We start from the raw sequence: 13,511 nt of genomic DNA, 5'->3' as shown, positions 1-13,511 counted from the left end.
GATGCATAATTACAGCTATTCAAATCATTTCAATCCTGTTTATGGGCCCCAAACAAAATTTAAAATGCTTGCGTAATATTTAACAGTATATTTAGGGCATCAAAGAACTACTTAAAAAGGCACTACTGTGGGAAATAACCAAAGGAACAGATGTTAAGCACAGAGGTATAATTTTACTCCCCAGTTAAGGTTTTCTTCAATGACAGATCCACAGAGAAGATTTTAGAATTTTATAGCATCTTCAAAAAGAACGGCAGTATGTGGAATGACACCGTCTCTGTTATCGTGTATTTTAACATTCTGAGCCCGGGGGAAGAAGTTTATTTGAGAACAGCTCCTTTGGCCGTGTAAGACAGAAAATAAACATGAACATTCTCCCTGGCTCTAAGTCTAGTTTGTTTGTTTTTCTGTCTGTCTGTTTTTTATCCCCTGAAGGCCAGAACCCAAAAGTTAATATTCCTGGAAAAAACAAAAACTTAAAAACAAGAAGTAAATAATCCCTAAGAAAGGAGATACTTCCTTCAAGGCAGAGGGTTTGACTGACTGTCTACTTGACATGCAAATGCAGTTTTATGGAACCTTAAGTACCTGAATATACTTTGTAAGGATTTCCTGTACAACTGGTGGAACCTCAAATTAGTAGCTCCCACGCTGTATTGTCAGGTTTGGCTTTAAAAAAGCATGAAACAATGCCATTTGCAGCAACATGGATGGACCTAGAGATTGTCATACTGAGTGAAGTGAGTCAGACAGAGAAAGATAAATATCATATGATGTCGCTTATATGTGGAATCTTAAAAAAAAAGGGTACAAATGAACTTATCTACAAAACAGAAAAAGAGTTACAAATATAGAAAATAAACTTATGGTTACTGGGGGCAAGGCGGGGAGAGGGATAAATTGGAGATTGTGATTGACACATACACATTACTATATATAAAATAGATAATTAATAAGTACCTAACTGTATAGCACAGGGAACTCTACTCAATACTCTGTAATGGCCTATATGGGAAAAAAAATCCAAAAAAGAGTGGATATATGTATACATATGACTGATTCACTTTGCTGTACACCTGAAACTAACACAACATTGTAGATCAACTATACTCCAATAAACATTTTAAATAAATAAATAAATAATAAAGGCTCCCTTAATCTCCATGCCTCCAAACGTGTGTCCTTCATTCAACATTTCTTATGCATCTGTGATATTCCAGCACTAGGCTGGCTCAGTGGGGACGGTGGCAGCTGATGTGACCTGGCCCCTAACCATACAGGTGGTAGCCAGGGTTTGGTTGGGTGGGAAAAGAGAATCAAGATATAGAAAACTATCTTGGCAGCTTCTTATTCTCAATATACTGTTCTTTTTAGCTTTACATATACGATTAATTTCATATAAAATGACTCTCCTCTTTTCCCAAGTGAAAAATGTAGGTTTCTATGCAGGCTTCTTGCCAAATACAGGCAAACCATAGCACAACAGTCCTCTAGGCCAGTAAATATGATATTCGTGTCCAATCCTGGACCAAATTACATTTATGGCACTTTAATGGAATGAATAGTATTAAAACCCATGGTACTCCACAAATTCTATGTATGAACCATCCATTGCTCCCCTTTCCACAATTTAATTCTTTAAATGGCACAATCTTGAACCATTCAGTACAATTTACATTAATGCTGAGAACATTTTGAGGGCAGGTCAGAATCAGCCAAACTAGAAAATCAGGTTCAGAGAGTACTAATCCGTTCATTCACCGACTTGCACATGTGGCTTTGAGGCTGTCACCTCACACTCCAAGGATCTCATTCCCACGAGGCATAACGTTCAGCCCACCTGTTGAGTGAGCGAGTGGGATGCCGCACAAAATGCAGTATAGGGCGTTGCAATTAGAATGTGCTATCTAAGTGCCTGAGGCCAAAACCAAGGGGAGGTGCCTCCAAGTCCTCCTTAGAAAGTCTTCTGTCTCTGGTGTGCTTCCTTGCTTTCCTTTTCTTGGAGTGGGGAAGGGGGATTTAAAAATTTACATTAAATACCTCATAAGCAAAGATGTGCTTCTGACACCTACTTCTACAAGTTCAGTAAACCTGCCGCCAGGCACCATCATTTCCTCCTTGAAGGGGAGGATGCTGAGAAAGCACAGGTGAGTGAAATTCTCTGTAACCCTGAAGAAATAACTGATTATCAATAACCTGAGTTGCAGATCAACAGAAGAGCCCTTAGAGAGAATTACCAGATGAACATCAGGGTCAGAGTATGCCCCAAGAGGACCCGGTAGCGGAACAGGTCCAGGAAACTTCCCGTCTCCTTGCAGCTCCTGTTGGCCGGGTGTGTTAGTGAGAAGGTACACTTGAGCTGGCGGTTCCTCTTGGCGATGAGGTGCAGGGCGGCTTCAGCCTCACGCAGTCGACCCTGGGAGTATAACCAACGAGGTGATTCAGGAATGAATCTGAAAGAGATGTCATCAAAGGCAGTATATTCGTATAGGTACACGTGCACCAGAAGGAGACAAATCACCCACGCCGTACGTGGTCCCCAAACCACAACCGGATTCCACGTTAGGTCTAAAGCTTGACTCTCCCAATGACACGTGGAAGAGAGAGAGGGCTACTGTCAACAGCTGCCATCATTTAATGATGGCCTCCTTTACGAATGGAAACCAAAAACACTCTCCCAAAATGGCAGTAAAAAAGTAAACAGTATGCGTTTACTTTCAAGTAAATTTTAATGTATGAATGGCAAGTTAAGTTTACAGTACTGAGTAATTCTTCAGAAAGCATGTGTCAGAGATATGGCTCTAAATCATAGCCAAGTGTTGTTAGAATAATACTATAGAGTGGGTTTTTAAAGTTCTGAAAAAGCCTCACAAAGAAGATTAAAATCTCTGTTATCCATCAGAAAAGAATTTTTAAGTGTTTTTAACACAGTGATATGTTATTTAAAAGGTAGTTTATTTTAAGACTACACATAAAAATGAAAAAGGGTTTATCACATCTTAGCTACTTTTGAGCTTTAAAGCTTTAAAATACTCCAATCAGCTAACACATTCACTTTAATATGTCCTGAGGATATTTCGTGATCCTCTAAGACCTTCAAGAATAAAAGTTTATTTTCTGGTTAACTTCTCCAGTTCCAAAACAACAGTTACTTCTTACTATAGCTACAAAGTATTGATCATTTCTATTGCCACTGATATCTTTCAACAGTTTCAAGACTTAGATATTACGTATCTTTTCTCCTCTTCACAGTTCTGCATACTTTTAGAGGACTTTGCAAAAACCAACGGGTGGCAGGAACATGGAAGCCTTGTTTACAAAACACAGCATCAAGTACCTTTTGATCTAATTTGATATTATTTTCCTAAAATGAAACTTGTATGAATAATACTCAAAAAGGCTATTTAAGGTGCCTTTCAGAACTCCCCATGCCTTTCAGTAAGGAGAGTGAATTGGCAACAAACACCACAGGATTTGGAACTTCATGGACAGCCAGTTCATCAATAACCATTTACTGAACACTTTCATTTTGTACAGAGCAATGTAATAGCTGCTGAGAGGAAAGACACGGAAACAAAAAAGCAGGCATTTTCCCAGGAGTTCTGCTACTGGGGAGAGATTATTCATGTACAACATTTGGTTGTCAACAAAAGCAGGAACAAAGGCCTCTACAACATCCTGAAAAATTCTTTTATTTACTTCTTCACTGCTATCTGATGATTGTTACTAACACACAAGTAAATAGTCAAGTAAAATATTGTTTTGTTGGAAGTTACGTCTGCCGATCATCACTGGATCCACTGGCCCTGTCCACCAGCCCATATATGAGGTACCTATGTAAAACTACCTGATCAAGTCTAAATACAAATAAGAAGAATATAAGACTAGTGGGGTGAATATAGAGAGTATACTTGGGATAGAAATATAAGTGAAATGCTAGAAAGTCTATGATAATAAAAATTAAAGCTGAGGAGCGCTAAGAGGAGTGAAAAAGGACCAACAAGGAAATAGTCAAAATATAGGAAGTCATTATTATCTTTGGATAACTTAAGTCATTTTTCCCCTTCCTATTAAGCTTCTCTGTGTTTTCAGAATTGTTTATAGCAATAAAAATTACTTTTAAAACTATATAAATCATGTTTAATGATGACATTTGAGAGATATTCAGGCTTTGGAAATTTGACTCTGAGTTAATAAAACGATCTCTACTTAGGAAAGGGTTTATCTGGATTATGGAAACTTAGGACCTGATATTTCTCCACATTTTGAGAAGCCTATAAGCTTCTCAGTAACGAAGCCTTACCTAGCTGCCAGTGGACAGATTTGGGAATATGAGTTCTAACACACGCTGATTGCACATGCAAAACAGTAAGACATGTTTTTAAAAGAAAAAGCAGGCCCTTGAACATGCTGCCTGCTACATAATGCTGTGCTCACCTTTAGAAGTTACCGTGCTAATTTAACAATGAGGCCTCTGCTCAAAAATGTCCTGTGAATTTCTTTAAAGGTGGAAAACCTTTGTAAATTAAGGGGGCACTGGTTTCTAAAGTAAAACTATCCAAATTCAAGTACTGTGAAAGTAAGGAGTTTTTAAGCTAAGTAATAATGTCTCTAGTAAAACAAACAAGGTATGTCTCTAAAATAACATGACTTTTTCTGATGTTGCTGATGGCTAACGCAGGCTAATTCCAAAGGTTTTTTGTGCCAACATCTGCCCAATGGATACGAGGCATCTACTATGTGGAGGAAGGCCCAGAGCTCTGGAGCTGGGGGAAATGCAGCTGAGCAAAGAGCCTGTGCTATCAGAGAGTTCCTGCTTTATAAAGAGGACAGGCTCCGGGTGAGGCAGAAATAAGGGGCCACTTGAAAGGTGCCAGTTTAGTGCTGCAGAATTAAGAAAAGAAAGCGAATGACTGGAGGTCTGACCTGGAAAAATGCAGAGGGGGTGGCATTTGAGCAAACTGGGAACGCTATCAACTAAGAAAGAAGAGGGATGGGGAGAAGGGCGTTGAAGGAGCCGGCAATAGCACTGAGTAGGAGACACGGAGGCAGACAAGCCTAAGCTGCAAACTGGAACAGAGAGCAGCTTAGTGTGCCTGGAGCAGCGTGTGTGAGATGAGATGGGAGGGAAACTGGAGGCTGACTGCAGCAAGCCTTACTTTCTAGGCCTGATGGAACACACATATACTGTGATTTTACATGCTCTTTTCTCTGTTTTCTATTTTTCATGACCTGAATTAATTTCCCAGTGAGTCAATGTCCCCACCTAGCACTAAGCAGTAACAAACAGACTACACATTCTGAAAAGGAAAAGCAGAATGGCTCGGATCATCCAGTGAAGTCACTCTGCTATTGAAGGAGAGATGAAAGCCAGCCTGATTAAGAAGTATGCGACTTATTAAATATTTAAAAAGAAAATTCGTTGATCTACTGATATTTACATGAATGCTTATTAATTCAAGGAACTATACTAGGAACCCATTTATTCCAAAAATTTACAATACACAAGCGCATAAAATATGGTTTGTTTTCCTTTCTAATAAAATTATGTCATTCTCCTTCACATAACTAAATGCATTTCATAAATCTTGCCTTTCTAAATATACGTTAACTATTTCTACTATATTCATTTTTGTACTTAACAATCTTCTTACTTTCAAAGAGAGAATGAAAACAGATTTCAGGTCAATTCCCACCAAATCTCAGTTAGTAGAACTTGAATAAAGAATTACTATATCAAATCGCTGAGTGAAAATTCTATTACGGGTATCTCTCACTTCACAGAAGAAAGCTGGTACCGTTGGCTGAAAACTGTATTTATCTCAAAGATTTTAATGACTAAAATTAGAGGTCTGATACCTGAGGGGAGAAAACCTTTCAGAAGCACAATAAAACTTCTGGTGAAATAGGCCTAAGTTGGCGGCTCATCTTACAGCCTTTAGAGGACCATGGTGTGATACTCTGGATGAGTGTTTCGTAGAACCCTGCCCTGACCAGGGTATCACCCTTTTACTGCTTTGAGTCCATGTATTCTAAGGATTTCTCCCATATCTGAGTATCTTCCCATGTCCACATGTAGAGGCCCTGAAATTATACTCATCCGTGGGATGAAGAGGTGTCCCTATATATTCAATATGCACAGATTGCTCTATAATATCATACCTCAGTCGCACCCCTAGCACGTGATCTGACCAAGCCTGAAGATCTTTAAGCTTGAAGCATTAGGTTAAAAAAGAAATTGGTACCCTCCACTGGCAATATGAAGGTTAAAATGCACTCTACTGAGAGGTTACTTTAAACAAGGGATACCTGCATTCTGAATTAATTAAGCATCTCTCTTCCCGGGAGCTGCCAAGCATTGGAGCGCTTGCGGAATTTAGTTCTTCACCAAAGTCAGTTCAGGCAAACTCCTGAAAGGGAATAACGTCGCTCATTGACCCGCATCCTCTTAAGACATTCCTTCTGCTTATTAAATTAAAAGTCTAAGAGGAAAAACTACTTACAAAGATAAGAGAAAGACCACTGTTCCCTGCAGGTTAACCAGAATGGCTAGGGTTCTCCAGGAGCGGATGAAGTATCCCAACAGGGCATACTGGGCGATGCCGACTGCGAAGAAGAGGCCACCGATCGACCCTAATTCAGGAAAAGACACCTGTTACCGGGGAAAGGACCATCTGCAGCCCCATTTCCAACCCAGGTCACGGAGTCAATCCCTTCCTTGTGAGATGTCAGCAGAAAGAAAAACCTACACAAATATGGAGGATCAGATGATAAAACTAGAAGAGAGGCCAGGAAATCAGTGGAAAAGAAGGAAGGACAGATGAAAAATACAAACCACATGTGGTCAAGATGAATTCTAAGGGCCTGCCCAAGTGCTTTCTGCATTGATGTTGTACTGACATCCACCGGAACTTGTGGCTGAGGCTTGGAAATATTGTTTGCTACATGGTGGGAAGGTTTTTAGGTCATGAGACTGTGACAATGCTGGGACTGCATCTTTATCACAGGGGCTGTCCCTGAAATCCTTATCTTAAATCACAACCTACTCCCCAATTCTCCCTATTGTCCTTCCCCACTTAATTTATCACCATCACATATATCACCATCAGTTATATTTGTTTCTTGTCTGTCTATCCCAAGTAGAATATAAGTTTTATGAAGCATGAATTTTTGTCAGCACACTGATAGAAAACTCATCAACTATGGGGCTGTTAAGGATCCTATGGTTTTTGAAATAAATGCTGAATGGGTACAAACCCACTGCCTTGCCCAATATACTCACAAATTCTATACCTCTGACATACTTTCTGTACCTTCTACTATTAGTAGTAGTTAAATCTATCGCTATTTATTTATATAACAGCTACTATTTATCGAGTATTAAGCCTTATCCCTACATTGTCCTATAATGCAGGTACCATTATTAGCCATATACAGCCATAGAGCTCAGAGAAGTTAGGTGCCACTGCCTAAGGACACAGGGCTGTGTGTGGCCCAGACAGGAGGCTGTCTGTCCCTGGTCTGTCTGACTGGAGAGCCTGCACTCTGTACCGTTCCCCTCCCTGTCACCACCCCTCTGGGGAAAGGCGGGCTCCTGGGGGCATCCCACAGCAATAGGACTTGTTACAAGAATTTTCTACAACAATCCTGTAAGACAAATGTTTCTTTTATTCTTGTCCATAGATTATTAACCTATAACAAAAACAATGCCTTGTATGCTGTCTGCCCTAGTGAGGAAAAGGGGGACGCAGAAGGGAAAGCTGCTGTGACAGCAAGTTCAGTGTGCTCAGAAAACCAATCAGAGCATGTGGTCCACTAAGTAAGGGAATGCGGACTTCCATTCTCTGTGATTTCCCTGGAAACTTAAGATAATCAATAGCTATTGCAGGTTCATTACAGTGCACCGAATAGCACCAGGTTTCCAAGAACAAGGCTTTCTGTCATTGCTCAGAACAGTCCTGAGTACTCAGTGTCCACTGACAACAATGTAGGCAAAAAGACAAGAGACCACAGGATGGGACCACTTCAGAGGACCAAGTTCAGACCCCAGTTCTGCCACATGCTGCTGTGTGACTTTAGGCAAATCACTAAATGTCTCTGAGCTTCAGTTTCCTTATCAAGGAAAGAGAAATAATAATATCTACTCCAAAGGGTAGTTGTTGGTTTCAAATGAAACAATGCATGTGGTACAAATGTGAGGACGTTATATCGTCCTACTGTTAAAATGGGTATAGCCCCTTATATCTATTAACCTCCCCCAAAAAGCCATCTGGAAGCCTCCTCTACCTAGCCTCCTCTATCAATAATTATAAAATAGTGTCTACCTAGTACTCCTTTCTAATTCCAAGAACGCTTTCCCTTTTTCAGAGAGATGACCTCCCCATACTTTACCCCTGTGGTTCAAGTCAGGGCTGCCAGTCATGGGCCTCTTGCTGGGACCATCAGAGCTCCTACCAAGGATTTTAAATACTGGACGTGGTGGTGAAACCTGAGAGCTGCTGGATCCCATCCCTGACTGAGCAGAGGAAGCTTCTCAGAGATGATGGGAAACAGAAATGAGATGCCTCTGACTTCCGGGTTCCAGGTATCGCAAGGGCCTGTCTCTCCTGTGGTTTGGTTGTGTTAACCAAATGATTTCCCTTTATACCTAAGCTCATCACAGTTGAAACTCTGTCTCAGAAAGACTTGGTATCAACTGGATATAATGGATAGGAGGAAATGATTCAAAGGTTCTAGTTTAATGGCTTTAAATAAAATGATGACGTTCCTATAGAGCTCCCAGAAGAGGATGGAGATTTTAGGTAAAAGAAAGCAATATGTTTAATTTGAGGCGCCAGTAGACATTTGTATCTAATATCCAGCAAGAAGCTGCACATGTATGTCCCGAAATGACAACAGGGATAAGGTGAGGAGATACAGGTGTGGTAAGGCTCTAGGTCATTTGGTTAAAAAATTTAATTAGAAAAAAAAAGAACACTTCAAATCACCACTTTTGCACATTGTAATTCTGGAGAACCATAGGTGGTTGTATAACTGTTTATGGGCCTTTGGGTATTTATGCCTATTTTTCAGATTTCTTTTCTGCTTATTTTAAATTAATTTCATGTCTGCTACTCCCACTCAGTTCGCACTAGTAAAAGCCAAGTTTCAGCAGGTTAGAAAATAGTGTATAGTGATGACTTCGTTTTTGTAAATGTCTCCAGTGATCCCTCCAGTTTTCAAGCACAAGCCATGAAGTCCCCTTGATTCCTCTTGCTCTTGCCTTTTCTGCTGGTTCTTTAACAGGTCACGTTCCCACCAAATCCAGCTCAAATGCACCCTCTTTCCTCCTCCTCCACTACTCCCACCTGGTCTAAGCTGCCTCTGGGTTGCATGGGGCCAACCGCACCAGCCTCCTGAATGACCCCTCAATTTCTACTCTTGTTCCTCTATAATCGATTCTTCACACGCCTACCAGAGTAATCTTTCTGTATACAAGATCCCATTGTTCCTCTCTTTAATTCACTCACTAGCTACTCACTGCACTGTGAGTGAAAAAAACACCAAAATTCCTCATTTGGCCTATCATGGGCCCTATATCATTCTGCCCATCCAACCTGATCTCATCCCAACCTCCCCCTGCCTCTCCACACTGCCTCTTTTCAGGTCCTCAGAGAAACTCATTCCTACCTCAGGGCCTTGGTCCTTGCCATTCCATCTGACTGGAATGTTCTCTCAGAATCTCAGATGCCCAGGCCTCCCTCATCATTCACATCTTTGATCAAACACCTACATCTCGGTTTTCTCTAACTATCTGTCCCCTGCACTTACTGCCTAGTCTATTACCCTGTTTAATTTTCTTCATTGCACTTAAAATTTTCTGAAATTACCTCATATTGGTTATGTCTCTCCTGATTAAAACATAAGCTCCATAAGAGCAAGGACCTTCCCCCACCCTGGCCTGCCATGTTCACCCTTTTATCACAAGTGTCTATAAAGGCAGTGCCTGGTACATGGCAGGGTCTTTTTAATAAACGAATGTTGTAGAACAGATACGCAAAGGAGAAGCTCTAGGATACACAGCAATATGTTTACAGTGGTGGTCTTTACATTGGTAAGACTATATGTATTATTTATATTTCACTTCTATATGTTCTTGATTTTTTTTACAATGAACATCAATTCCTTTTGTTATATTTATATAAGAAAAATAAATAATAAATATATTAATATGACATTTTTCATAGCTTTAGTATTTTATTTTTTCTACTCTCAATAATTTTCAATCAATTATCCTCATTCTTGTTAAACAATACACTGAAAATTGGTCAAAAAATGGATGTTTTCAGTTTGTACTTATATTTTTTTATATGTACTTTACATAGTATTTTATACATACTGCAAATATTTTGTAATCAAGCACAATTTTTCAAAATCTTTTTAAACTGCTAAACAATTAGGCTACTTCCAACTAATCCCCTATTGCTAACCTTTTAGGTTTTTTTCCCAGTTTCTTGCAGTTCATGAGCGTATCTGAAGCCATAGGAGTGTATAAAATTGTGCTGGAGAGAAAACAGCTTAGAAAGAAAGGCCAAGGACAAAATTCTGGGGAAGACTCGGCTCATGGGAGAGGGACGAAGGAAGCTCCTCACAAAAGAGTTCCAGGGGCATCAGAATCTTACTTCTGTCCTGGTGCAGGTCAAGTGCACTGGCCTTCAGGGAACTCTCTCAAGCTCCTTCTGAATTTCACATTGAATTTGGCAACCATCTGATACCACTGTTGCAGGTTTTTTTCCTTTCTCCCTTTTCCCTTTGCTATAGAAATTTTAATAGCCTCATCTTAACTCAGCTTCAAGGACAAGAATGGAAGGTAAATGCGTTTTAAGAGCAATCTTTTCACTGTCTTTAGGCCGAATGGCAAGGAAGCAAGAGACCAGGAGATCTTTCTTTTTGCCCAAAATATGCAACAGGACAGGAATAGTCCTAGAGAATTGGGTAGGGTGGGGGTAGTGTATGTGTTTTGTAAGAGAGCATCTTCTTCATGGAACAACTAGAGTCAAATGTGAATATTTTAATAGAGGAGTGTGCTGGGTACATGAAAAATATGTACTCATGATGCTCTACATGAGCAAGATTTAATTTTTTTAATTTTTTATTTATTTATTTTTAAAAAATAAATAAATTTATTTATTTATTTATTTTTGGCTGCACTGCGTCTTTGTTGCTGCCTGCGGGCTTTCTCTACTTGCAGTGAGCGGGGCTGCTCTTCGTTGGGTTGCGCGGGCGTCTCATTGCGGTGGCTTCTCTTGTTGCAGAGCACGGGCTCTAGGCGCCCGGGCTTCAGTAGTTGTGGCATGCAGTCTCAGTAGTTGTGGCTCGCAGGCTCTAGAGCACAGGCTCAGTAGTTGTGGCGCACAGGCTTAGTTGCTCTGTGGCATGTGGGATCTTCCTGGACCAGGGATTGAACCCGTGTCCCCTGCATTGGCAGGCAGATTCTTAACCATTGCACCACCAGGGAAGTCCCTGAGCAAGATTTTAGACTCAGGAAAACCAAAACCCCAGGAGAGGGTGCCTTTGTGTCTTCCCTGGACAATGTGAGTGGTCGTGATCACGATCATTACTCATTTCTTGGGAAGTCCCAGCAAGTCTGAACCCACTACTTGAAAAAGTGACCTTAAAAGTCTCAATGCAAACTGAAGACTCAGAGGACACTTTCTCACTGATCCTGACTTAGGAGCTGGGCTAGGGAAAAAAGAAGCCCATCTCTAAAGGCTTTGAAAGCTGCTATAGATAAAGTGAGTCATAAAAAAGCACCACGTGTAAGTGACAGGCAGGAAGTCTGTCCTGCTAGGATGGAGCAGGTGTCTCTTGCTCCCCACCTTAATTCTAATTTGTCCAACCCTCTGTGTCCTTCAGCTTGGACAGCAGTTTGGTCGACATACAAATAGAGCAAAATTTATTTTATTTAGCTTTTGTCTTCCAGCTCAATACGTTAGCCCTCACCAACTTCGAAAACACCACCAAGTGAGAGAAAAATAGGCTAAGCAGACCAGTATTCGTATAAGGTGACCCACTGAAGATCTAAGAGGGGAGTACTCAGGGAACAGTGGGACAACATGAGCCTGGCGTCATCCTAGCCCTGTCAGTCATGATTTGTGTGAAAATGGGCATATCACCCCTCCTTTCAGAGGTGAAGTGTCCTCATCTGTAAAATGAAGGTAGAAATTCTTAGCTTGTAGGCTCTGGGAATATTACAGATATGAGTCAGATGCCTAGCATGGTACCTGGCACATAACAGATGCTCAGCAAATGGTAGCTGGCATGGTCTCATCCACATCCTCAGGCAGGCAAGTTTCTACAGTCCCACAGTCAACTTGTTCCCATATTAGTACAAGATCATCAATAGCACTCAGTAATTGTCAAATGAATGGAAAGCGAAACAAAGTTCTCACTGCAAACCTACAGTCCACAAAGTAGAGTCTTAGTGCAGTTGTTCTCCTAAGACATTATTTTAAGTCAAGGAAGCTTTTAAAATCATTCATTTGACTATAGTGTAGTTCTTAAGAAGATGATGGGATAGTTAAAAATAATACAGAATATGGCCTCTATTTTGGAACTTAAACATCATTAAAGAAATACAAGAGTACTATTAACTTGAAGAGACCAGTAAAAATCAGAAAGGCCTATGAGACAAGGATTTAATACAATACAATACGAAGGCACTGAGAAAGGAGTTTCTAGTATTTCCTCTGCACTATCTTTCACTTTACCGGTAAAAAGCAGTTAACGAATGCCCTTAGGCAATCCGTGAGGATAGGGGCAAGGTCACCATCTGTGAGGCAGGCCCCATGGGAGACTATCTAGAGAGGAATACAAATAAAATGACTAATGACTCGTTCAAGGTCATATAGAACAAACTGAGGAAAGCAAATCTAATAGTTGGATAGAGCACCTCAAGTCCGAGTGCATTTTTAGACTCGATGGTTGAACTGGTTCCTATCAAGTTGTCTGGAGCCGTTCCCCATCTCCTTGTCTGCATGGATTGAAGCAGTACCTGCGAGTGCCCAGTAGGCGGTGCCCACACATTCGTTCAGCAGGACAAAGGCCACCAGCGACATCCCTCCATTCATCACGCCCACCAGGAAGCGAGTCATTGCAAAGAACTCATACGAGGGGGAAAACCCATTTGCGATAGCAAATAAGATGTCAAGGGCAAAACCTAGAAAGAGAAGAACACTATTCAATAATTCAGAGGCAAAACAGCATTTGATGAACGTAATGTATTATATTCATTAGTTTGTAAAGATAAATCTTCGTGAATTTAAATTTTCTGAGCTATGTTATTTTTTTAAAATAGTTTCTCTTAAAGACTATCAAGAAAAACTGAGGTTTTCTTTGTTACAAGTTGATTTCTGTCATGCGCAGTTTTCAATTATTAACAATAATGCTGGAAACTGAAAAATCTTAGCTCGTACTCAGCTTGTCAAGAGGACTATGGTGAGTCCTATAGAGCTCATCTGAAATGAATCAGC

At 40.5% G+C, this 13,511-nt stretch overlaps 1 protein-coding gene across 3 annotated transcripts in view; it reads right to left on the bottom strand.

Moving 5' to 3' along the window:
* SLC22A15 (solute carrier family 22 member 15) overlaps window positions 1-13,511 on the bottom strand; it is an 88,173-nt gene that overhangs the window by 27,505 nt on the left and 47,157 nt on the right. For 2 of the 3 annotated variants that reach the window (XM_068540574.1, XM_068540575.1), the window contains exons 4-6: window positions 13,034-13,198; window positions 6,504-6,633; window positions 2,238-2,453 (exon numbers count right to left, since the gene is read on the bottom strand). In XM_068540574.1, the coding sequence (XP_068396675.1) occupies window positions 2,238-2,453; window positions 6,504-6,633; window positions 13,034-13,198 (511 nt within the window). The remainder of the gene's footprint in view (window positions 1-2,237; window positions 2,454-6,503; window positions 6,634-13,033; window positions 13,199-13,511) is intronic. The other variant, XM_068540576.1, reaches the window with a different exon arrangement.

This window comes from Eschrichtius robustus, chromosome 3, assembly GCF_028021215.1.
Source record: "Eschrichtius robustus isolate mEscRob2 chromosome 3, mEscRob2.pri, whole genome shotgun sequence".
Lineage (NCBI taxonomy): Eukaryota > Metazoa > Chordata > Mammalia > Artiodactyla > Eschrichtiidae > Eschrichtius > Eschrichtius robustus.
Note: the sequence above shows the minus strand (reverse complement) of the source record. Positions and strands in the feature narration are given on the sequence as shown.